The sequence below is a fragment of the Aythya ferina genome, assembly GCF_964211825.1.
Source record: "Aythya ferina genome assembly, chromosome: 5".
Taxonomy (NCBI): Eukaryota; Metazoa; Chordata; class Aves; order Anseriformes; family Anatidae; genus Aythya; species Aythya ferina.
The window spans coordinates 12114760-12140486 of NC_140301.1; the positions used below are offsets into that span (position 1 = coordinate 12114760).

General features: G+C 40.3%; 1 protein-coding gene across 33 annotated transcripts in view; it reads left to right on the forward strand.

Moving 5' to 3' along the window:
* The window catches only part of MADD (MAP kinase activating death domain), a 65202-nt gene that overhangs the window by 17353 nt on the left and 22122 nt on the right, over positions 1-25727 (forward strand). For 4 of the 33 annotated variants that reach the window (XM_084522040.1, XM_084522047.1, XM_084522043.1 and 1 more), the window contains exons 4-21: positions 1301-1604; positions 1952-2083; positions 3281-3394; positions 4122-4202; positions 5980-6036; positions 6781-6959; positions 7440-7675; positions 8220-8375; positions 9381-9488; positions 10351-10544; positions 11214-11494; positions 12122-12261; positions 13488-13589; positions 15898-16000; positions 17034-17220; positions 17399-17549; positions 17920-18126; positions 25467-25564. In XM_084522040.1, the coding sequence (XP_084378166.1) occupies positions 1301-1604; positions 1952-2083; positions 3281-3394; positions 4122-4202; positions 5980-6036; positions 6781-6959; positions 7440-7675; positions 8220-8375; positions 9381-9488; positions 10351-10544; positions 11214-11494; positions 12122-12261; positions 13488-13589; positions 15898-16000; positions 17034-17220; positions 17399-17549; positions 17920-18126; positions 25467-25564 (2830 nt within the window). Of the gene's footprint in view, positions 1-1300; positions 1605-1951; positions 2084-3280; positions 3395-4121; positions 4203-5979; positions 6037-6780; positions 6960-7439; positions 7676-8219; positions 8377-9380; positions 9489-10350; positions 10545-11213; positions 11495-12121; positions 12262-13487; positions 13590-14290; positions 14330-15377; positions 15438-15897; positions 16001-17033; positions 17221-17398; positions 17550-17919; positions 18127-22399; positions 22454-25466; positions 25565-25727 lie in introns of all 33 variants that reach the window. The other 29 variants (XM_084522056.1, XM_084522062.1, XM_084522058.1 and 26 more) reach the window with 15 other exon arrangements.

Genomic DNA, 25727 nt, shown 5'->3' on the forward strand with positions numbered 1-25727 from the left:
AGGAGAAGAACTCAGTGACAGATGAGGAAGGCAAGAGGAGGAGGCTAAGCATCCATCAGGGGGACGAGTAAAGCTGCTGGTTTGAATTACCGTGTGGTTTGCAAGCTGTGACCTGGAAAAGTAGAGTGGTTTTGAAATGGTGGCAGAATAAAAATGCCAGCTTACAGCTTGCGAAAGGTTGAGTGTGCCTGTTAACAACTTAATGTCCTGTGCGTTACAAGTGGCTGAGGGAGGAGCAGAGGATGCGAAGCATCACAGTTCCTGAGGGGTATATCAGTCAGCGTAATCTCAAATTGCTCTTGTTTTGACCCCTCCAAAATTATGTAATTTTTGTTCTTTAAGAGATAAGAGGTCTCCAGTGTCATCCTTTTTTTTTTTTTTTTTTTTTTTTTTTAAATTGAGCTATTTGAGCTATACCATTCTAACAGACCTATTACAGTAACCAAAAATATTTATCAACCTGAAATTTGTGCCCAGTGGCTATAACAGGTTTACAGCCATCATGCATGCTGTGCTACAGCATTAAGGGATCAAATGGACTATCCACTTTGCTTCACTTGTCTGATCCAGTTTCAAGTTTTGAAGCACTGAAGGCTTGAGCAATGCTGTACATGTTTTTGGCCAGCCTGCCTCTGAGCTAGAAGTTTGCAGTTTGCTAGCTTAATGCATAGAAAAATGCCTGCTTGTTTTGCTAAGGTACCTATCTGCTTCCCAGACAGCTTTTAGAAATTTATATTCTCGGCAGAAATGCAGCCACTTCTGCTGTGGGTCGTTCAGCTTGTCAGGATGATAAAATGCAATTTAAGAGAGGATGTAAAAATATTTAATGATGCCAAAACACCTACGAGATCTTGGTGTGGCATATTTTTATTATCTCAAGTTATTATTTCATATTCTTGAAAAAGTCTGTAGAACTGCTAGACGCAATCCTACAGTCAACTGGGCTGGACAAGATGTGAGAGTATCCCAGTTGCAGGCTGAATTTTAAGCCCCAGGGCAATGCAGGATGTGTCTTCAGAGATCTGGACCTTACCAGATCATTTAAATGAATGCATGACCTCTCGGACTAACGTGACATACTTGTGTTGACTTCTGCTTCAGAAAGATCTATTATTCCCCCCAGTTGTTGTTTCAGCAAGGTTAAACCCGTCTTCCCTTCCCTTGAGTGGCCAAATGTGTTAGCTGCACCTTTTATTTCTTGGTGACTCTTCCCTTGCCCTCAAAGAGCCATGCAACCCTGAAGAGGAACGGCTGTCAAGTGAAGCTGTGGAGTGTTAATCTTCTTGTTCCCCATGTGCAGGGACACAATGTGGCGGATTTTCACAGGCTCACTCCTTGTGGAGGAGAAGTCCAGCGCATTGCTGCACGACTTGCGTGAGATTGAGGCCTGGATATACAGGCTGCTGCGTTCGCCGATGCCCGTCGCTGGTCAGAAGCGGGTGGATGTGGAAGTCTTGCCGCATGAGTTGCAGCCAGCTTTGACTTTTGCTCTTCCTGATCCGTCCCGCTTCACCTTGGTGGATTTTCCATTGCATCTGCCTTTGGAGTTGCTGGGAGTGGATGCCTGTCTGCAGGTGCTGACCTGCATCCTTCTGGAGCACAAGGTAGGAAGGGAAGAGTTGGTCTCTGGACCAACGTAGAGCTTAGGAAGCTCTGCCTTCTCCACAGCCAGGGTAGGCTGGGTGTGTGGAACGGCCGTCTGCTGCGTTCTTTGGGATCAGTTTGTCTGGAGGCGGGAAGGAATAGCTCCTTCTGAGGGGCGTGTTCTGAAAAGTTTTGATCTTGTTGTAGGAAGCTTCTGAAGTTTGCTTTCAGACAGATGAGTTGAAGGGTCATCCAGTTCACAGCTGTTAAAACAGAGTCCTGCAGGCTGTGATATTTGTATGGCTCTGGGGGGAGTACCAGAAGAGAAGGGTTGCTGCAGTGCTAATGGGAGTTCCTGTGGTTGCAGGTTGTGTTGCAGTCCCGAGATTATAACGCTCTCTCCATGTCTGTGATGGCCTTTGTGGCTATGATCTACCCCTTAGAGTACATGTTTCCAGTGATCCCTTTGCTTCCCACCTGCATGGCCTCTGCAGAACAGGTACGTATTTTGCCTTGATTAGTCTTTTGCAAAGGATGTTTCTGTGATGTCTGAAACATACAGAAGCAGCCCTTGTTTCCTTCCTCACGCTTTCTCAGGGGCTGTAACACTGCCTTGCAAAGGATGTTTTTTGAGCACCACTGACTAAATTGTAGGTAACACCTTTTATGTAGAACATTCGCAAAGCCTGCATAGTGAATAATGTGATTCAAAGCCGTATCTTACAAGCAATGGACTGAAAGGCCACACATCTACAATATTATGGCAAGAATTTACTTTTCCCCTCTTTGCCCTCCCAACTGAGTATTAAGGTTTGTTGGGGAGGGTCCATAGTAGTTAAGGAATCTTGAGGGCTGTTGATTCAGAGTTTAGAAACTACTGCCTGCAGTTTATTTTCCTCAGAAATATGAAATGTCAAGTTACTTCATTTGGAAGCCTGGGTTTCATAACAGTCAGCTCTGCAGGAGCTCATTATTTTGCTTGGAAAGATAGAATTGAGGCCATATTATTAATTCAGTGCTATCCTGCAAATGATGCTGCAGGTTTGTTTTTCCCCATGCAGGTAACCAGGTGTTCTAGATTTAAAGGATAACTTTGCCTCCCAAACAGCGGATCTCAAGCTGCTACGTGGCTTATTGATTTAAACCTTTTCCCTCTGCTGATGCTCAGAAACAACAAGAATTTCTTGTTGGATGCTTTTTACACAAACATGTGGAAAACCTATTTCTTAGGCTTCCTAGAGATGGTAAAGCCCTTTAAGCCTGATGACATCTTCTCAACAGCACAGTCTTGGTTTGAGCCGAGGGTGTATTTACTTGCTGCTTTCTGCTTCTCCAGTTAAGCTTTTATTCTGAACATCTTTTTTTCTTGGTCCATGACATAGCAAGCTATTAGTTGAGCTCTTTTTTTTCCCCTTAGAGCCATGCAGCCATATAAAAGTACATCCCTGGCAGAAAAAAGCACTGATTTTCTTCTTGATGAGAATTGAAGCTCTTGGAGCAGGATTGGTTTTGTTCGTTTGTTTGTTTTAAAATGCTTCTGTTGTGTGGAGTTAGTGACTTATTTATCAAAGCCTTGCATGTTTTCTCTTCTGATGTAAACCTACTGTATTGTTATTTATTTAAAAAAAAAAAAAAAAAAGAATATGGCGATAACAAATTCAGATCTTGTCGTTTTTAAGATGTCTGTCTCTCTCAGTTGCTTCTAGCCCCTACACCTTACATCATTGGTGTTCCAGCAAGTTTCTTCCTTTACAAACTGGATTTTAAAATGCCTGATGATGTATGGCTTATTGACCTGGATACCAATAAGGTAAGTGATGCCCATAAGGACTTTTGGCTTTGTTTCCAGGGAACTGTGCGCTTTCATCAATGTGCATACTGAGAATTTAAGAATGTCTATGCTTATAGGCTGGCCTCAGTCTGCCCCTGCTACTACTGTCCTAAATTTCAGGATTCTGTTTCCTTGTCACAAAGTCCCCGTTTCTTTTATTCATAAGGCATTCTTTTTCAGTTAATCCGTCTGGCTGTTCTATAGGAAGATAAATCCTCAATAAATGATAAAGCTGTCTCACTGGGTAACTTGACCCTGTCTGCTATAGCCCTAGGTAAGAATCTAGGTCTGATAAGAGCCTTCCAGCAGCACTGGTTGTCACAATTCAAATGGGGCCACATATCTTGCTTTCTATTGTGGCATGAGCAAGGCTATTTCAAGGGAAATGTGTTTAACATCTTACACTTAATGGAAATTCTGAAGGATGAGTATAGGTTCATTCAAACTTTCCTTTTTTGTGGTTTATGACAGAGTAAATCCTCTCTTGTTTGCGAAATCCTCTCCTGTGTAAATACTATTTACACAGTCATAAAGAAGTGAAAATCAAAGTATTGATTGAGGTTTTTTTTTTTTTTTTTTTTTTATAAATTTGATATTATGACTTTTATCCAGTCTCAGGAGCAGTGGAGATGTGATGTTGGGGATTCTGGTTTTGAAATGGCTACAGCTGGGTAACTTTTAGTTTGTTGTTTGTGCTTTATTCCAGGTGATTGTTCCTACAAATGCAGAATCTTTGCCAGCACTACCAGAACCAGAAGCATCAGAGCTGAAAAAGCATCTGAAACAGGTAATAAGCATTTTGGGAGAAGGACTCAGGTTCTGTAGAGCTTAGCAGATGTAGTCTTGCACAGCTCTTTTGCTGTGCTGGACAAGAATGCAGTCAGCAAATGTAAAGCAAAAGGTGTTAAAAGCAGGTGTGTATCCTGGCACATCAGATGGATGTGAATAAGATATGAGGATGCTAGAGTGAGCTTGTTCAAGAAGGTGCTCCTTGGCCAGTCATGGCAAGGTCTGCTCCGGATGTGGAGGTGGGCTAATCAATAGGGGAAGAAGTTACTGGGATGTTTTCTTCTGAGCCCCGTGAGCACCTCTGTGATTTTCTAACATTGCCTTCCTCTGACAACCCTAAATCTGAGACTTTTATCTCATTTGAGATCTTTAGTTTTTCCAAGGAATTTCATGCTCATTTTTATTGCCTATTTATCTTCTACTGTCTCCGCTGCTTCCACTTTTGTCGGGAAGCACAGGACTAGGGATTTTCTGTCAAGGTATTTAAGGCACCACTTACATATGGGTGTCCAGATAGAATATCCCCTATGTTAGAAATGAGCAACATGTTAAGCTTTAAAAGTGGTGTTAATTGATACAGATGTTAAGGGTTAGCTATCTAGCTGCTGGCTTTTCTCTCTTAAAGCAGAGAGCTAATTTGGAAAAGCAAGTGATCACTAAGGCCTATGACTGCAGTTAATTTCTTAGCCTAGTGAAAGATAATTCAAAATGCTCTTGGATGCAGTAGATGGTTTTTGTTTCTCGCTGTTGTTTGGGGCTAACTTTTTTTCTGCTTGGTGCAGAAAGTTCCAGATTCCTCCTTTACATTTGCCACACAGGCTTAAACTCTGACCCAATCCATCTAGCAATGATCATCTTTGTTTCCCCTCCATTCACAGATCTGTGTGAGGTCTGTCTCTTCTCTCAGGTCCTGCTAAGCCATTAATCAGCTTGGGTCAGCCTTGCTGATCATGTCAAGCAGGTTTTATCTCTTTATTTCTGTTTTCCTTATGCACGCTGCATGCAGTATCTAAAGGTAAAGTGTATTACTGACCTGATGAGGTCTGCTCTCTCTCTCCTTGTAGACCTGGAGAGCAAAGTGTGTGACCTCTGTGATACCCCAGTACCTGCTGTCGGCACTGATGGAAGCAATGTGTTGCTTGGAGTTTTGTTAGATCCACCTTCCCCTTACTTCTGCCTCACCCCCTTGCAATTTCAGGCACTATTCAGCAAAACTGTCTTACTACAGCAAATTTGAATATCAGAAGAACAAATTGCAATTTCCGTGAACACTTTCTATTTAAAATTGGCAGAGTATTCACCAAAATTCTGTACATCCCTATATATTCCTGTGTCCATTATCATTAAGAGTTGACTATTGGCAGAACAGGAGGGCTACTGATTGCTTTACAAAGTAGAGAAGATTAAATTGTGGCCCATGTCACTAAGGTTAATGCCCTTGTTTACTTTTGGGTCTTAGTGTCAATGAATAAAATTTGAGATACCCGATTTTAAACTGCAGTGGAAAGTAATTTGCTGTACCAATAAGGACAGGAACCTTTCCACTTTCCAGAGGAACTGTAGCCAAATGTGGATGTTTGGGGGTGGTGCAGTTGGACCTCTCTCCACGTGCCTATTTTGTGGTCCTTTTTATTTCCTCTTATTTGTGATATTTGGTAGTAATAGATTTTATTTTTGTTTTGTTTCCCCCTCCATCTGTTTCTCTGTGGTCATGTGTTCGTCTTGGCTCTGATGGGCTGCTGGTGTTATCATATGATCTTCCATCATGCCTCCAGTGTCTGGTTAGCATGACTGCAATCACTCAGCAACAGCTGCTCACTCCTGACAACAAGGTTCTTTATTTTATTCTTTTCCCCTCGATTTTCCATTTTACCCTTTTCCTTTGGTGTTTTGATTGTACTTTATTTTATATGATTGTTTATTTTTGAAATAAAACAGTGAAGACTCAGTGGGCAAATGGGAGAAATGAGGGAGGTCCAATTTAGGTTGGATCTGGGTGTTAAGGACCGACTTGCCAGTCATGCTGCTCCAGTGCATTTTACTGAGGATGTTATGAGGGTTGAAGAGGATGGTGGCTTTATGGAGAGATGAAGACATCATTCAGATGAGAAGTGTAGGTTTGCAGGGATAGGTGCAGGCAGATGCCTCTGTAAGAGGTGTCTGCACTGTTGTAGGATACCAAACTCACTGGCTGAATGGCCAAGTTGCAAGGCAAGTTTCAAGGCCTCCAGGTCCCAGTGTGTATTCAAATTACACGTGGGAATCACTCTCAGATGTATTGTACAGTGCCAGTGGTCAGATTTGGATTGTCTGTTCCCGCGTCATGAATGACAGACTGCCATGCTAACCCTTAGGTAGCTCCAAGACTGTTTTGTCATTGAGGAGCTCATTTGGACTGTCCACATAAAGGAGGGCCTGGAGATACTTCTTGACTCAGTGTCGAAGAAGGAGTTTAAGACAAACTAATGGAGCATGCATAATCGGTGTGATTGCTTAGAGGCAGAGTAGCTCTGATCTCACTCTTGTTCCTTGAATAATTTATTGCTGAATGTGTGCATCATGTTGTCCTTTGTTAGGCACTGGCCAGCATGAGTCTGAATACTCAGCCCATTCTTAACCTAGAGAAGTTCCACGAAGGGCAGGAGGTGCCACTCCTGCTGGGAAGACCGCAGAATGATTTGCAGTCTACCCCCTCCACGGAATTTAACCCTCTGATCTATGGAAATGACGTGGACTCTGTGGATGTGGCTACCAGGTGAGGCTGAACAGGAAGGTAGTGTTGAGTCTTCTTAAAGTTTGCACTTAAAGGCAGCACAAATACTGCTGTAAGTCCTGTGATGGAAGCAGGGTCTTCCAGGTTCTACCGCAGGTTCTAGTCTACATAGAAAAAAATAAAAAGAGAAGGAATAACAGCGTTTGTATCAGATCCATTAAGTGCATGAATAACATTATATGTCTTGAGGGGAAAAAAAAATCTGGAAACTTAGTCATAACTTAAGCTAGCGGATCCAAGAGCAACGTCTCTCCTTTGGGGGGGTCTTGGTTTCAAGGTGGTGAATTAAAACCAAGTGATTTCTTGTGTGTGCGCTTTTTTTTTTTTTTAATTTTAAGAAGTTTTCTAAGACAGCTTTTTGCATTAGGTTACCATTCTCTGAAGGTTTGAAACATTGCCTAATGCATACATTTTAAAAGTTGTGTCTTTTTTATCTGATATATATTCTCTGCTTCTTTTTAGGGTTGCTATGGTGAGATTCTTCAACTCACCAAATGTTTTGCAGGGTTTCCAGATGCATACTCGCACTCTTCGTCTTTTTCCACGACCAGTGGTGGCCTTCCAGGCAAACTCCTTTCTTGCCTCTAGGCCAAAGCAAACGCCTTTTGCAGATAAGCTTTCCAGGACACAGGCAGTAGAGTATTTTGGAGAATGGTCACTCAACCCTACTAACTACGCTTTTCAAAGGATTCATAACAGTAAGTTTTAGTCTTAAGTTTCCTGCACTTTTGATGTCTTGTCTCTTAAAATGTAGAGAGATTCTAGGGATGAACTTAGCTTAATGCCATACTATTCATAGAATCGTAGAATATCCCAAGTTGAAAGGGACTGACAAGGGTTGAGTCCAACTCCTGGTTCTGCACAGGATCATATCAAACCGTATGTTTGAGAGCGTTGTCCAAATGCTTTTTGAACACCGGTAGGCTTGGTGCCATGACCACTTCTCTGGGGAGCCTGTTCCAGTGCATCATTCCTGCTGGGTGGGGAAATCCAGTTTAAGGAACAATTTTCTATTTATATATGTCTATTTATATATATTGATGGGTTTCTACCAAATTAGCACTGCTGTTTGCCCCTCATTTTTCCAGTTAATTGTTTGCTTACAGAGAAGAAGTCTGCCTCTCTCTTTGTGTAAGACTTAGTAATGAACAGCCTCACTGTGAATGAAGCCTTCAACACAAATAAATGAGTTCAATTAACTCTTCTTGTGTTTTTTTCTTTTTTTTTTTTCTTTTTATACAGACATGTTTGATCCAGCACTGATTGGTGACAAACCTAAGTGGTATGCCCACCAGCTGCAGCCCATCCACTATCGTGTCTATGACAGTAATTCACAACTGGCTGAAGCACTGAATGTACCAGTAGAGAAAGAAACAGACTCTGACCACACTGATGACAGGTTGGTGGAGAACAAAACTCTAGCCACATGATAGTTACTTCAAATTATTCTGGGCCTTTCCTCCAACTTCTTGTTTGCAGCTTTTTCCTCTAGCCTTCCATGCTGATGTTTTTTTCTTCTGTCTGGTCAGAACACTGACATTGAAGTAAATTGTCTTGCTGCACTGTCATCATCATAGCAGCAGCTTATCCCTTTGCTTGTGTTTTCTCAAGCCTTCGCTTAACATGATTCTCTATTTGTACTTTGCTGTTTTCTTTTGCTACTTGTCATTTGGTATTTCTTCCCACCCTTATGCTTTTTTCTTCCATGCTGTTCTCTCTCAGGTTATTTGTGTTGCAGTACTATAACTACTCCCACCCATCCTACCATTCTTTCAAATCTCTAATCAGCACATGGTTATGCAGAGCTTGCCAGTACTACCCACTGCCTGAGACCTTCTTGTGTGTTCAGTAAAGTTAGAATAATTTTTTGCTAATGTGTTTTTGACCAAGTTTTCCAGAATTTTTCATCTAGTTTTATAATCCTTCTTTTCTTTTAGCCTATGAGGCTCTCAGGCTTGGAATTGCTTATCTTTTATGTTCTACATAGCACCAGTGGTCCTCACAGTAGGATTTATCATTAGTATTAAAAGAGAATGCTTTTCCTTTGATCTCTACTTCTCTTGAAGCTTCTTCCACCCCTCTGGCACACACAGAGAATTCATATACTACTTCCTGTCCACCTGTGGTTGACCTTGTTAACTTTGCTGAGAGCCTGTAAATGCTATACCGTATTGTCTTGTTACCTATCTCAAAATTAATTTCATTTGCTCTGACTTTTCATGAAGCCGGCCCCTCACTCTTGCCAGGAATCTTTTTTTTTTTTTTTTGTTTGTGTGGAAACTGTAATATCACAAGATTTCTAAGATGTCCTTGAAAACAGTGTGTGCTGATGCTCATCTTTGAAATACTGGGCCCTGCTGTTGCTATGCTGCTACCACTCATCTCTCTTTTTTACCTGTTGTGGCAGTGGCAGTGACAGTGTTGACTATGACGACTCAAGTTCCTCCTATTCCTCCCTTGGTGACTTTGTCAGTGAGATGATGAAATGTGACATTAATGGCGATACTCCAAGTGAGTAACTTTGAGCTTCATTTTCACAGTGTCCACATAGGCTCCTCTTCCTCATTCATCTGCACTGAGGGGGGAAATGACTCTCCTAAATCCCTTAATCAGAGCAAAGTTTTGTTCCATTGTAGTGTTGCTCTGAGGAAAAAGAGCATACACCTTCAATTTCCAGTGGTAGGCTGAAGAAAGACCTTGTTTCTGCTCATGTACAGTGCCCTCCAAATGACACTGGGAGGAAGAAGAACAGAAATATGTGCTGCTGAACAAAACTGTCTCTCTTGATTTGGAAACAACCTGCCAGTAGATAAGATGCAATATGGGCAGCAGCTTATGAATTTTCTCCTGCCCCTGCTTTTGATTCTTAGTGCTGACTTTAATGAGTCATTCTGTTCTCGTGGGGACAGGACAATACATTCTCTGTGGTTTATATGGAGCCTGCAGCATGAGTGTCTCTTTCGAGACTGGGAAATGATTACTCTTTTCAATAAACCAAATACAGGAATGCTGATGCATTTCCTATATCCCAAGGGCAAGAGGTAACAATCCTAAGTTCTGCCTGGACCCAAGGCAAGGCTCTCCATAGTGAGCATGGTTAAACAGGTTCCGAGGGTCAAAGTGGAGTTTCAAGCCTTTGAGTCTTACATAACTAGGTGGGACAAGACCTGAGCAATCTGCTCTAATTTTGAAGTTAGTCCTGCTTTGAGTAGGGATTTGGAATAGATGACCTCCAAAACCCCTTCACAACGAAGCTTCTTACATGATTCTGTATTCTACTGATCAGCAGTCCCCATCTGCCAGTGATCTTTATTTAGATGAGCAAAAGGCTGAGGAAGGCAGTGTTCTTTAATGCAAAATGATGTGTTTACAGATGTTGACCCCCTGACACATGCAGCCCTCGGTGATGCTAGTGAAGTGGAATTTGATGATTTTCAAGAATACTCAGGGGATCTGGATGAACAAGCCATGGACAGTGAGAACTCCCAAGAGAACAACCAGCCTCGTTCAAGTTCCAGTACTACAGCCAGTAGCAGCCCCAGCACTGTCATCCACGGAGTGAATCATGTGTGTACTGAGACTAATTCAGCCCCAAGATTGGTGTTATTAAGATATAAAGAGAGGGAGAATTCACGTAGTTCGTTTTGAGAAGGGCAAAAGCTAATGGGACTGTGAAACTACACACAGATTAAATTGCATGCTCTTTCTGGACTTTGAGCAAGGTGGAGTTTACTGGTAGCTTCCTATACTGGGACAGGTCATTCCTGTGCTTACAAGCTCCCATGTATTGAAAAACACTATTAACAGAGGGTGGTGGTCCAGGGTGTGGCTGCAGGAATGTCTTTTAATCAGTATGGAAAAATCTAATGCATTGGAAGAACAGGGAATGGAGTGGGGAAACTCGTGAATGTGTGGTTATTTGGGAAATGTGGGAGTTGATTCCATAACGTCAAAGCAGGACAACAGAGATGTTGGAGCTGTCACTTAACAGTAAGTTAAGCTAACACTTAACAGTAAGATCTGTTTTACAGGGGAAAAAGTCCCTAGAACGATGCACAAATACTGCGGTATTTCTAAAATCCTAGGTCAGAGGGACTAATAGTGGGATTTGGGTGGAGAGCCAGGATCTGCAAGGACCCTACAGACTTCCCAGTTTGAAATAGCTGTCCTTGTCCCACCCTTCAGTTGTAAATAATACAAATTCTCAAACAAATCTATGATTTGACTGGTCCACAGGAGTCTGCAGATTCAGCAGAGATGGAAGAGAAGCTGGCTGCTGGGTTTTCAAACCATCTCCCTTCCTTGCCACTGCAAACAAGCTTTCCCAAGATGAGCTTGGATCGTCGCGAGAGTGACAGCCCAGCTGTCAGCATGACCTCCTCAGAAGGGGTGGTGAGGAAACGAGAGTATGACAATCCATACTTTGAGCCACAGTATGGTTTTCCTACAGAGGATGAAGATGATGAGCAGGAAGAGAGCTACACCCCAAGATTTAACCAGAATCTTAATGGAAGCAGGTGAGTCCTCCCCATCTCCTGCCCTTCTGCGCAGCTCTGTTGGGGTTTCCATCTGTTTCATGTAGTTTAACATTCATTCCAATGTCTTTTGCAGCTGAAATGTAGCATTGGTCATCTCTATTTAATGTTCCAATTCTGCAAACCATTCTGGTTTGAGTAAAGGCACTTGCTCAGTTCCCTCAGGTATTTGCTTTTATTTAAATAGTAGGAGCTAACAGAATTACCAGTTCTTCTTAGAAACATTCTAGTATATCACCTACTGATTCCTGGAAACCTTTGAGGGAATTTGGTTGTGAAGCTTTGTATTTGGCGGTGAAATGTGAGGGGCTTTGTTACTACTGTGTTTGAAGACATTGGGTTTTCTTGTTGTTGCTTTCAAAGCACAACTTTTTCACGCACAAATCCACCAATGCAGTTCTGCCAACAAATTTTCAACATGTCCTGAAAGGTAATGAAAGCTTGAATGCAAAGATGCTTCCCTCACTTTTTTCTTCCTTAATTTTCCCCACAAGGTAAAGGTAGTGTGGTGAAAACAGTCAAGGAACAAGACCAGCATTGACCTCTCATAATTCTACAAGGTTTTGGGTGGAGAAAAAGCTAATAGCATTTGTATTTATTTCTTCAAAGGTCTCAGAAGCTACTCCGTCCAAACAGTTTAAAACTGGCCAATGATTCTGATGCAGATTCGGACTCCAGGGCCAGCTCCCCAAACTCTACTGTCTCTAACAACAGCAGTGAAGGTTTTGGGGGCATCATGTCTTTTGCAAGTATGTACTAATGCATTCATTAAACTGCTATTATTTATTAGAGTTTACAGGGAGATGGAGTAGAGGGATGACTAGTCAAGAGGATAACTTGGTTGTCAAATTGTTAGCAGGACTTCAGAAGCCGTGCTGGGAACCATAGGAACTTTTTTACTTATGTTGCTGATAACTACCGTGTTAGATATTTTTCAGTAAGAAGGACTTTGGTTATGTCATTAGGCTGTTGAGTTATATGACACTTCAGGGCACAAATCAGCAAATGTCAGTTAAATTAAACAAAAAAGAGTAATTTTATGCAATTGATACAAAAGTCTTACCAGTAGTATGCTTTCCATGCTACCATGTCTTGTGTTTAGGTGCTAAATTAAATTCTTGACTATTTTCGATTGTATTTTAATAATAAAACCCACAGGTATGGAAAACTAATCTAAATTATTTTAATGTGTGAGAGAAGATATAGCCGGTTGAATCTTCTGCTGCTGTAGGGAGCAGGGCAAGAAGTTTGTAGCAGTGGGGAAAGTATATTGGATGTTTCTGCTAAAAAGATTGTTACTAAGATAAGGCTGAGGGGAAACAAAAGAAAGCAAATTGGAATAGTACACTGACATTTAAAATGAACTATTTGAGGTTTGCTATATGGGAATCTTAAACAGATGACAGTGCATTTTTGTTTTCTTAATGCTATTAAAAATATGCTGGTGCTATGAAAAGCTCTTGTTTTCTCCTCGTAAATTGAAAGCTGCTATTTTAAAGCAATCCTTTGTGTCACATTTAGAGAGTTGCATAAGGCTCTCTGCACAGTTCTCACTTCAAGCTTATGTATTTTAGAGATCTTTCATCATCCTGTTTTCTCATGTGACCCCTGCCATTTATTTACTCCTAAGAGGAGTCTCAAACTAGAAGACACAGTTGATGTGAAGTTACCTGTGTAAGTGCAGGGAGATAAATGTATATTGGTGGTACATTTAAGACTCAAAGGCACAACGGCAGTGATTGTAAGATGAGAGCCAAGAATTATGTTTTATACAATTAAGAATAATCTGATTACAGATGCGGGTGTATTGTAAATAAAACGGTATGATGCTTGTAATGTTGTTGGATTAAAAAAAAAGTACTCCCATCATTATGGATCTTGAATAAGAAGGTGAATTACAGGAAGCTGGATGTGTGCAATGAGTATTAGGCATTTAATTGTGTTTTTTGTTGTTGTTTTTTCCATTTTGTCATAGGCAGCTTGTATAGAAACCACAGCACAAGTTTCAGTCTGTCCAACTTAGCCCTACCAACCAAAGTTGGGAGAGACAAGAATACCCCCTTTCCCAGCTTGAAAGGTAACCATTTTTCCCTTTGCCTTACAGCCTTTACTATTCTTGTTACTGGGCAGTCTGAGGTGTTATCCCTAAAAGGAATTCTGGTGGTGAAGCCTTTTGGTAGTTTGGGTTAGTTATCAAGACAATAATTTGTCTTGATATTTCTCAGTCAGACTTCCTCCCAACAACCGGACTGTGTTGGGTTGGGAAAATAGCTAGTCTACCCTGTGTTAATGGGTATGCTGTGAATGTTGGTTTTGTTTTGCGTTTTATTTTGCATTATTTTTAAGTCCTTAGTGTATAGAATGGGAACTAAGAGGTAGGTTCTACTGTTGTACTGCCACTGTCTTCATGATTAACCCTCGGTAACTTGGGTTCCTTTCAATTCACTATATGGAAATTTTCCAATCAGCCTCAAATTATAAACATACTTCAGCTCATTGAGAGTAAAGATCCATCTTTAACTTAGGTGCACAATCTTCCAATTGGGACATCTCGTGTTAGATAGCATGACTGAACCAGGGACTAGAGAAATGACCCTCTTACATTCAAATTAGACAGCCTGGTCATCCTTGCACTGGATGTGATAATAGTTGCTAAATCAGGGAAGGTTTCTTTTCATAAAATTTTTTGAGTTACTCTATCTAATTAGAAGTTGCTGCTTTTGTTTTAATATGTTGATTTTATTTATTTTTTCCTCCTCATCATTTTCATCGGTAAAGATTACTTTAATCTGGAAGTGGGAAGGGATGTGGATGAAGGTTGGTATGATGTTTTGCTGACCTTTGACCTTGTAGAAACAAAGGCCAAAAGCTGTTTTTGTGTTTCTGCTTTGGACTTTGTTTTTGAGACAAGTAATCATTCCCTGTGTGTAAAATGAGGAGGAACAGGACTGGTATGGTGAAAACACTAGCAGAGATTCTGCGCAGCTGTTTTTGACAACCTTTTACCAGTTGGTTACATTTTCATGTCCAATTGTGCAGGATACGAAACATGCTTCATATCAGGGTTATTTCCATGGGTAAACTTAACGATTAATTCCATACATTGGAAGAAAACAGTGATGGGGTTTGCCATTCCATGTTCGTGCTTTGCGCCTCATCTTCTGCACTTTGGTGTTCTTTTCTTGACGGTTGTAATTGTGCAGGGCCTTCAATGTTACTGTGTGCATACGAGGGTCTGATATTCATGGAGTAGCTCAGTTTGTTCTGTGCATGTGCCAGTGTGTGTGCGTGTGTTCGTGTTCATTTGTGTGTGCATGCTGGCTCATTGGGATTTCCACTGGGCACTTCTCTGTTTTTTAAATGTTTTTGTCTCTGTTGTACAGGTATAAAATTGCTGCGTTAACCCGTTCTTACCAAGTGTGTGTGGTACTCTGTGTTTGTAACTGTAATGGGAAATGATGCTGGGACTCCATCTCATTGCTGCTGTTTGATCACTCTCCATCCTCCTTTTTAGTTTTTATTTCATGCACATCCATTTACATTGTTTTTCTTCAGTGATGCAGATGTTTTTGATAGTGCCCTTGAAATTCGATATGTGCAATAGTATCCATGAAGATGCAGTACAGTGGTTCCACGATGCCAAATTTCAAGTCAAGCACTATCTGTTAGATTAATTACGCTGGCCCTTGTCTTGGGCTTTCAAGCATCCTTCCCGCTCTAGCGTCATTTGGGTTTTGTTTTGAGGGAGGGCTGGGAAAAAGCTGGTAGTTTATTTTTATTTTTATTTATTTATTTATTTTTTGATGCTGATGGTGGGGAGCATAGATATTGTAGTACACTACTAATTGTATATTTTGTGTCCCAGTATTTGGGTTAAATACTATAATGGAGATTATTACTGAAGCTGGCCCAGTAAGCAATGAAGGTGGGTTCCCTACAGCATGAGCTGTGCATGATGTAACAATTTCCAGCATTCCCTATGCCTGACTTTGGGCTCCCTTTCTCATTGGGTAACCAGTATCACCTAATCTATACTAGTCACCCCCGATGCATTATGCTTTTACATACAGTGACTAATTTGAAGATGGTTCTTGTTGTCCAACTGCATGCAGAGCAGCCAAATTTTTCCTGCCTTTCACCTTCTGCTCCCATTACCATCTTCTCTTTTTCTCTCCGCATTACTCCCATTACTGTTTTCTGCCGATGTGTGATGCTAGAATATGATATATGCTGCTGCTTTTTTGGAGTTTCCATTTTGTTTGAAGTTCGTTACTTGTAACCTGAATAGGTGTGTTAGCCGACCACAGTATTGCTTGTTACTGTCCTGGGAGCAGACTGTTTTCCTCCCACCCCCTTCTTCTCATCCTTTTTCCTCTCCTGTTTAGGAAACAGACGAGCCCTGGTAGATCAAAAGTCTTCAGTCATTAAGCACAGCCCAACAGTGAAGAGAGAATCTCCATCGCCTCAGGGACGAAGTAGCAATTCCAGGTAATATTTTTAATTGCTTTCTGAGCATAGAGTGGTGTTAGTGGTGTCATACTTGTCAAACATTCCCTTAGAAGTCTAGCTGTTGAAAATAGCATAGTACTTCTCTATGGCCCCAAGCTTGCACACATTGAGAAGATTTGGTACAGACGGCCTTTCAGTTAATAGCACATATTTGTGTTTTTCTGTCCTTCAAAATGTTTCCTCTTCCTGTCTGAGATCCAAAATATTCCAGGTCATGAAAGACCCTGCTTTAACACAGTATTTATTCTTTGTAGTCAAGTCTAATCTGATCAGGCTAGTCTAGCCAGCAGTTTAGTGTGCCAAGCGGGGGATCAGCTGAGTCATGTGAAGCAGTTTGATTACATGAGTTCATCAGAAATCATGAACTTTTTTCAAGCTTGGAAATGGACTTGGAATGCTGAAGTAAACATTTTCTGACCTGTGCTTTCTCATTCTCCTCCCTTCTTGCATAGCAGCTGTATGTAGAGTAAAATTTACTTTGAGCTAAGGGGATAGGAGATAACTAAGGACAAAAAACGTGGCTCAGACTGGGGATACAGCAGGCTGCACAGGCGTTCCCTTTTTACCATTCCCTCCCCTGTAGCAAAATGAGCTGAAACAGTATGCATGCTAGGGCTGCAGCACTAGTGCTATGAATGCAAAGAAAGTCTACAGGTGGGACAAGGCAGCCAAGGGAAGAATGTTGTGGCATAGAGACTTCCGATGGATTCTAAGGAGTGCTATGAAAGTGGGCAGTAGAGTGGTAGATAGTGGGACTAGAGAAAAAGCTGATTACAGCTTATTACAGGAAATAAGGGACAAACAAAAATGTTTGATGCTACACCCCTAGAACACAGCTTGGGCTGTGAGCAGTGGTTAGCAGCAAATCTAGCAAGATTTGAGGTTTTCTTGTAAATTTAGTTTTGGAAATGCATCTATGGGTTTGTCCTGGCCAGACCTCTATACCCATGCAAGCTAAGGTAAGCAGAACATTAACTCTTGCCTTCTTGTTTCCTTTCTAAAAATCCATCAGTGAGAACCAGCAGTTCCTGAAGGAGGTGGTACACAATGTTCTCGACGGGCAAGGTGTCGGCTGGCTGAACATGAAAAGAGTCCGTCGCCTGCTGGAGAGTGAGCAGCTCCGAGTCTTTGTACTAAGCAAGCTAAATCGCACGATCCAGTCAGAAGAAGATGCGCGGCAGGATGTCATACAGGATGTGGTCAGTGCTGAACTCAGCAGGGTCTTCATACCTAGTGAATGCTTAGGTTCAATTCATAGAAGATTTTTGTTATCAAATTACTTTCTACAGGCTGATATTACAGCAATTTTAGAATATTATGTTCTCAAATTACTTTCTTACTTCTGAAATATTGACACTAATGGGATTTTCATTGCAGGAGATCAGCCGCAAAGTTTATAAAGGCATGCTGGACTTGCTGAAGTGTACTGTGTTGAGCCTGGAGCAGTCATATGCAAATGCTGGCCTGGGAGGCATGGCCAGTGTTTTTGGCCTTCTAGAAATAGCACATACTCACTATTACAACAAAGGTAAGAAAAGTGTTTGCTGCTTTACGCAGTGACTCTTTTATCACTGTCCCGATTTCATATCGTTTGGATATGAAATTTTCACTATAAGCTTAATCGGCTGTTGGAATTGTTTGTGCAGAATTGCAGAAGGTTCTTTACTGGGAACCTAATTATAATTTAAGTATTCTCTTCTGAAGGTTTAACTGTAATTCAAATCATGCAGTTTGATGCAGAAAAATAATCCAAACTGCCTTTGGGGACATATGATTAGATGAAGTCTCAGAGAATGATAGAAGAGGTCTGCTGCTTTCATTTCCTTTTTCCTTATGTCTTTTTTTTTTCTTCTTTGTTCTTTTTTCTTTTGGCAACTCTTTGTTCTTTCTCTCTAAAGAACCAGAAAAGAGAAAACGAAGTCCAACAGATGGATCCGTCACTCCAGTTGGCAAGGATCCTGCATCATCTCCAAGAGTGGAGCTGAAACCTGCGATGCAGCTGCCAGTACCTCAGTTGATGTCAAAGGGACTGGGCCCTGCAGGCAAAGGGCCAAGGGAGTTCGACACAAGGAGTCTAAAGGAAGAAAATTTTATCGCTTCCATTGGTGTGTATTGAGATACATGTGAGGTGTGGGAGGGGCTTCTGTTTTGGCATTAGGTTCTATTTGCATTGTCTCCATTTTAACACAATACATTTGCTGCTGTAACATGCCTCATTTACACCTTGGATCCCAAGGAACAATCATAAGTGTTTTCACTTGCTCTTGGTTAAACTGTCCAGGACAGTTTTCTCCGAGAAGCTTTCTAATCTTAATTTTTTCTGAATATCATTACACTTCAGTCAACTTTCATTTTTTGCTGTGATTGATGTTTTCAAGTAACAGGAAATGTCAAGAGAAACAGGGCCAGCAGGACTTTGGAAAGGGCAACCATGGAAGGGACTACATGAAACAAACATTTTTTAAATCATTGCTTACTACATCTGGATTATATAGATTGATAGAAGTGGGACCAAGGATCTGCTAACTGTTAGTAATAAGAACTGACAAAAGGTTTAAATTGTGGTGTTATAGTTTCAGTAAGCAGTACTGATGGATCTTCCTTCTATGCAACAGCAAATGGAATTCATGTCCTTCTTTACAGTGTCTGCTAGGCTGGTCTCTAGAAATTTTCCCACTCTTATTTCATAGCCGGAATGGCTTTTGTCCATGTCTGGGAAAAAAAGACAAACATTAGATTGTTTTACATTAAAAGGGCTTTATAGATTAAATAGAAAAAAGAAAAAATATTTAGGTTAGATCCAACCTGCTGTGGATTGTTACCAAGATAGATGTACAATCAGCATATGAGGAAAATATTTCATCAGCTCCACAAATATTCTGTGTTAAATTTCAGCCATTGCTTCTTCTAGCCTGTTTAAAAGAACTTTTTAATGAAATCATAGCATGAAATATTAGTCTTCTGAAAGCAGTGTGCTGCTGTGAGGCTGTACCTCCAGTATGTGGCATAAAGCAACAGGAATGAGTGTACTGGGTAGTTATGTGGCTGAAAGGGTGCAGACATTCTTATACTGACTGCAGGCTGCAGTCAATAATAATAGCTGCAGGCTGAGTGGTGTTAAGTCCTTCAGAGCTGATAGCAATCACCTCTGATTTTCTTTGCTTTCTTGTTTCAAGAGGTAATCTGTCGAGGTAAATGCTCAGAAGCTGATCTTACATTCTATCTGGAAATCTCCCAAGGAGCTATGAGATTCAAATTTCCAGCATTTCAGTTTAGCTTGCTTTGGGGTACTTAAGTGTTTTTCTTTTCCATAGAAGAGAAGAAAGGAGGTATGCTGCTGACAGAACTAAAAATAAAGCTTTCATATAAGATAATGCTTTGGATATTCAGGAGCAGAGTTAGTCATGGCTAGACTGAATTCCTTCTGGAGTGAAATGCAGGCTTTCCTATGCCAGACTAACTTCTTTAGGGAAGAAGCATTTGGTAAACATTTATGTGTTGCTGAAATAACAAAGTATTTTTAAGGAACTTCATTTAAACAACTTGAGGAAAAAATGTTGTGGTTTTTTTTTTTAAAGTGAAGATGAGATGACATTGGAACAGGTTGCCCAGAGAGGCTGTGGGTGCTCTATCTGTGTAGATATTCAAAACCTGACTGGGATGTGGTCCTGAGCAGCCTGCTCATATGAAACCTGCTTGGAGTGGGGAGGTTCAACTAGATGATCTCCAGAGGCTCCTTCCAACCTAAGCAATTCATTGATTCAATGAAATCTGGAAGGTACTTACAGCCTCAGGTTGCAGATATGTAAATGGAAATCTCAGTGAACTTGTTGGTGTTCTATGGACAAAATACAAATTCAGCTGCTACCCTTTTGACCAAGTCTGACAGAGGAAATAGCAATGTAAGTAATCAACATGAAGGAGTAAAATCTTGTACAACATTGTGTGCAATAGCCATGCCTGCAGTATGTATTAATGTGGTAATTAAACTGGATCTCTGGGATCTAGAGGTACAGTAGCTGAATGTTTGTGGTTTTCTTGTACTAGAGGAACCATGGTCAGGAGCTTCACCACGTTTTCAGAAGTTTAGGGTGGATGTGTTCCTGCTTGAGCTCCTTTTCTTGTTCATCTTTCAGAAAGTTGTCGACCACTTATGTACATGTGAAGTATGTAAGATAATTCCTTATAACAGGGAAGTCTGTTCGTATGCAATATTCGTATTTCTAAGGTGAACAATGACAGATATTTTTCTATTGCATAGCTGGGAAATTTGTTGTGAAGACAGTGCTTCCTGATCCTTTCTTTCCAAAAAGCTCATCAGTTATTTGCTTGCTTCCAGGGTCCTTGGTGGTTATTAATGTAGCGTTGACCTTTTTATTTGGATACTAGTGGCCTTAAAATTGATAGCTAATAGTTTCCCACCTTATGTCAGTCATTTGTTTGGTTTTACTGATTTGTTGTAGTAAATCTTGATGAAAATTTCAGTATTTACTGAAGTCTCCATTACTACTCTTTTAGTAATTGTTTAATGCTCGCAGATCACTCTATATTTTTTTGTTTTTTGAAACAGAATCAGTTTTTTGAAACAGAAAAGATTGCACTACCTACGTTGTTTGCATCAAATCCTTTCTGGACCTGCTGTCCAGATTGTTCTTTTCCTCTTTCACAGAGAAGATGAGAGTAAAATCTAGGCTGTTTTTAATGTGCTAGGATATACTGTAGGCTCTCAAATGTTCCTATGGCATAGGCTAAACTTGAGTAACTGTAATGATCAATTAACAGACACATCAACTAAAAGTGATTTAATGACAGGTATTGTAACTTTCAGCCTGCTGGTTTTTAGTATAGAACCATATAGGCTGAGAATTCAAGAGCCTTTTTACAAATAGATTTGGTACGACTTCTGAATAGATTGTTATATGTCAGTGTGTGGTCAGCTAGGTAGGCCTACAGGATGCTGTTTGGATCCATAGGCAGTTTTATCTTTTTCATCCACCACGTGCTTATGAAAGTTGAAGGAATATCCGTAAATCATGAAGCAGACTTAGAAATCAGGCCAACAGCCATCTTTCTAGTTCTTCTTCCTTGCTAAACTTTTCTTGCTCCTGATACATTTAATGATAATAGTTTGGAGTCTTTCTCCACAGCTGTAAAACAGTCCATTTTTTATTATTATTTTTTTTTTTTTAGAGCCTGTCTTTAGTTTCTGCCATCTGTAGGACGGGATGGATTCCTGACACACTTTCAGTGGCCTTTTAGTTCCTCAGGAATTTTCCTTGAAGAGCAATAGAACATCATGCTGCTTTTTCCTTTCCTTTGCCTTAGCTACTTTTCTTGGCATATCTACCTCTGTAGCATTCTCAGCTTTAACCATTCAAGTGAGAGGGGACAGTCCCCTGCATTGAGACTTAGTTCAGCATGTTGGCTTGTAATGTTTCCTTTCTCCAGCGGGTCAGCACTTGGAATGATCTGGCGCTACTAAGCGGAAAAGCTAAGTGCATTTCTGAGGGTTGAGAAGTGAGAATGCTAGAAATGTGCAAGTGTCTCATCAATAATTCTTCTTATATATAAGCTTCAAATGAAGAAAGTGCATACAGACTCCAGATATTTTTTTCCTTTGTCTCTGCATTTTTTCTTGTTATGGAATCCCTTAGCTTAGGGTGTTAGGACTTAAGTAGGCTTTTGGAAGTTGGCATTAAGCATGATTAATATTTTGTGCGTTTTTCTTCTCCGTTTTCCTTTCTTCATACCCTGATAGGAACAAATGGATGAAAAGAAGTTCATTTTTTTTTTTGGTGTGTAGGTACTAGTTGATAAGGCAGAGCCAAGCATTTATTGAGAATACCGTGAGGTCAAAAGTAACTTGTAAACTTTGTGATAATTTTCAAAAGATTATTTTGGTTAAATATTGTGTTAACCTACAGTTTAGGTTATCTTATAATTGCTGCTGCTATTTTTGTGCCTTTCCTTTCAATGATACAAACTAGAAACATGAAAACATTTATGTTAATCAGAGCTATTGTGATGCACATGTTTTGGAGGATGAAATATCTGACAGTCTTAAAGGCCTTTCTCAGGAACGGTGATGAATTGCATTGTATATGTTCGTAATAGCTGGTTTTTGCTTAGTTGGTTAACTGTATGAAGTCATCTCTAACATGAATTCTGTAAATGAGAGATGATACAGTGCTCAAATCCTGACTTTGATTCCTTGTAAAGTGTGTTAACTAACTCTTCACTCAGTAGTTCTCATATATATATATATTTTTTTATATGAAGGGGGTGGGTTTTTTGTTTAATTTTTTTCCCCATTTTCACCTGTCTGACTAGCCGCTGACTCTTTCTCTTTCTCTCCTGCTTTCAATGCATCTTGGGTAGAATTGTGGAACAAGCACCAGGAAGTGAAAAAGCAAAAATCTTTGGAAAAAACGAGTAAGGAAATGATAAAACATAGAAAACTGATTTTCCCAGCCTCCCCATAACTGCCAACTCCCCAGGTGCAGAGTGAGCTCGCATCTATGGCACATAAGTTTTTATGCCCATAAGAACAAAGGTTTATCAGGAAATCTTGTTTTATAGAGGAGTCCAAACAGATCAGTTTGCCCTGGGGAAATTGTGTTCAAATGTCTTTTGTCTTTTTTTATTTCTTTCTTTGTTTTTTTCTTCCCCTGAATGTTACCTTCTACAAAGAAGGAGAAGCAGATACTCTGCATTGTCACCATATCAGAAATAGATAGAATTTGAAGGTGTTCCATCTCCTTTCTTACAAGTTAAAGACCACTTTTGCTTAACAAGTCTTTGACATGAATATATAGGTTGAATGTTATTGGAATGAAAAAGTCAATGTTCTTTCAAGTCTTGGAATGGCAACTGTTGTTATTTGGCATTCAACCATGAACAGTTTCTGACCACAGTCAGTGTGCAACAAAAAGCACTTCAGAGGGCGAGAGAGAAGGTGGATGTGAAAAACTGTATTTAGTGAAGGCTGTCAGAGAGCAGCCTCATAATAAGGAATCAACCAGATTTTGTTTTCTATATACCATATTAAGGGAGGAGTGAAATGACCTGAGTCTGTTTGCAGAGTCTAAATAGAAGTCTAAATTGACACAAATCTTAACATCTGTTGAAATATGCATGTGTGTTATCTGCAGTTGTAGTACCAGATTTTTCTGGTTTGGTTATCACTGTTATAAAAAGGGACATATGACATAAGGACAACAGGTCGTTTATAAAAACCATGATGTAGTAGGTGTTTCCTAACCATGAGTGTAATTTCTACTTTGCAGACCCAATGTCCCTTTTTGCAGACTGAAGTTTGGGGAGAACTAACAGCTAAGCTGAACGGGTGATAATTCCTGCCATTCTGGCTGGGCCTGGGTTTGGTACCTTCCTTTCAGGCTCCCCAGTTAAATACTTCAGTTAAGTGCATGGAGCTTCTGAAGCAAGTGGGGATACCTCTGCAGTACAGCAAACTGCATTTAAGATCTGAGTTGCTTTCTGCTGAGGTGGGAGAGTGTGTGACAGACACACAGCACATGCACGCACCTACTCTCCCAAACCAGGCCTTTCAGTTAGGTGCCTGCACTGGAAGATTTTTTTAAAAAATGTCTAATGGATATACAATCTTTTAAAAAGGGGAGGGGAGGTTCCTAAGTGCCTGTAAAGTGACAGTTACAGCAATATGATTGTGGTTATTGTACTTCTGAAACTCAATTACCATTATTGCTCACAATTGTCAAACACCTAAACTGCATCAGTCAGCTTCACTTGTGTTAAAAATCAAACTGCTGGAAATATATCTGAATTGTGCTGGGACAGGGAACTCTTTAAATTGCTTAAAGCGTGCAACTGAAGTTTAGTATTCTTGCTGTACTAATGAGATGCTAAAGTTTTTGCTGCGGCATTATTCAGGACTATAAAAAGTGGCTGTTAGAAGTGAGCAATATATATTTCAGTGGAAAATAAGATCACAAATTTTATAAAGGATATTTTTAGTTTTCATAACTTTGTTTATAGTTTGACATTGGTCTTACAATTTGACTTACAGTAACTAGGGCATATGGTTCTATAGGCAGACTACTATAATAAATGAGGAATTGACTTTCTGTAAAACATTTCACGTGGAAAATTTGTGGTTGATTAGGAAGCTAGTATGGTCTGCACAGCCCGCCTACGGTTTTGCTATTCATGAGTTTACATACCATCTCAAGCTCACTCCCACAAATCTTTGTATATTATCCTTCTCTCTCTCTCTCCCTCTCTCGCCTCCCTTCCCTTTTTCTTTCCTTTTCGCTGTCTTGCCCTCTCTAATATTACACATAACACAAACATGTTCATAATTCCCAGGTTGTTGTAATTAGTGGTTATAAGAGACTGTGGCATTGTTTGCTTAGAGATACTGGATAGAGTCATGGGTATCTAATACAACTATTCCAGCTGCGGATCATGCCTTCCTGTTACTGAATAGTTGGCAGATATGGATATGGCAGAAGTGTTGCATTCAGTCTCTTCCCCTTTCTGAGAGTAGTCATAATCTGTGTACAGTCTATAACGCATTCTTTTCCTGCCTCATTACTTACTTCATGCAGTGCTTATCCAAATTTCTTTTCAGGCTCTACCTGTCCATCATTCTCTTTTCCTTCTGCCATCCCATCAGAGGACAATAGATGATATGGTTCTAGAACTGCATGGGAAGTTGAACATAAAGTTTTTTCTCTTTTTTTTTCTTTTTTTTTTTTTTTTTCTCTTTTATTTTCAATTGAGCAGGTTAACAAATGCATGACTAAAGGCTTGCTGTTTCCTTCTCTCACTACTGACCTGTGTGATTGCCAACTCTGGAGAGCCATTTGTTGTATAATTGGCAAACATTACAAAGTACAGCATCATACAAGCTTCTTCCTTGATATTCTTACTAGTGTGACACTGATAATCACCGATTATTTCTTGTAGAGTGTTGCCTGATTACTGCCGAGATAGTTGCTGTGGGCAACCTCAGAGCAAGAAATGCATTGTGAGACATTGAGCAAATTAGCTGTTTTAAAAAGGATAATGACTCCAAGCAATTAGGTATCCCTTATTTTTGCCAGGAATAAAGGAAGTGGCTTCCTAGAGTTGAATGGCAACTGCTCTGCATGTGTTACTGTAACTGGAAGCTTACTTGACCTTTGTCTGTCCTCTTTTCTCTATTGAATGGCTAACAAAGGTACTGTTTAGTGATAGTCACTGTTGGGCTATGCCTTTTGAATACTTGAAATTCAAACTAACATTTGAAGAATGGCAGATGTGTCCTGCTGGCCTTGTTGTTTACAGTACCAAGGAATAAAAAACAAGGAACAAGAAAGCAAGTTTGTTTTCTTGGTACTGTTCCTGCTTTCAGTCTGTCATCTGCCTTCTGATGTACTGTTTTTTCTTGATACAATAATGGTTTATTTTTCCCTTTACTCAGGGCCAGAAGGTGTGAAACATTTTGATTTGGGAGAAACAGATGAGAAAAAATCCCAGATCAGTGCAGACAGTGGCCTCAGTTTGGCCTCAGGTTCTCAGGTGAGTTGCTCCTACACTTGCTTTATTTATGTGGTAAGATGGAAGATTCTTCTGTTGGCTGCTTAACTATGGGAAAACTAGATTTTGAGAATACTTGATAGGCTCATCTAGTAATTCCCTCCCCTTTACCCCACTTTCTTTAGGGTACTGGTCTTTGCTAGCT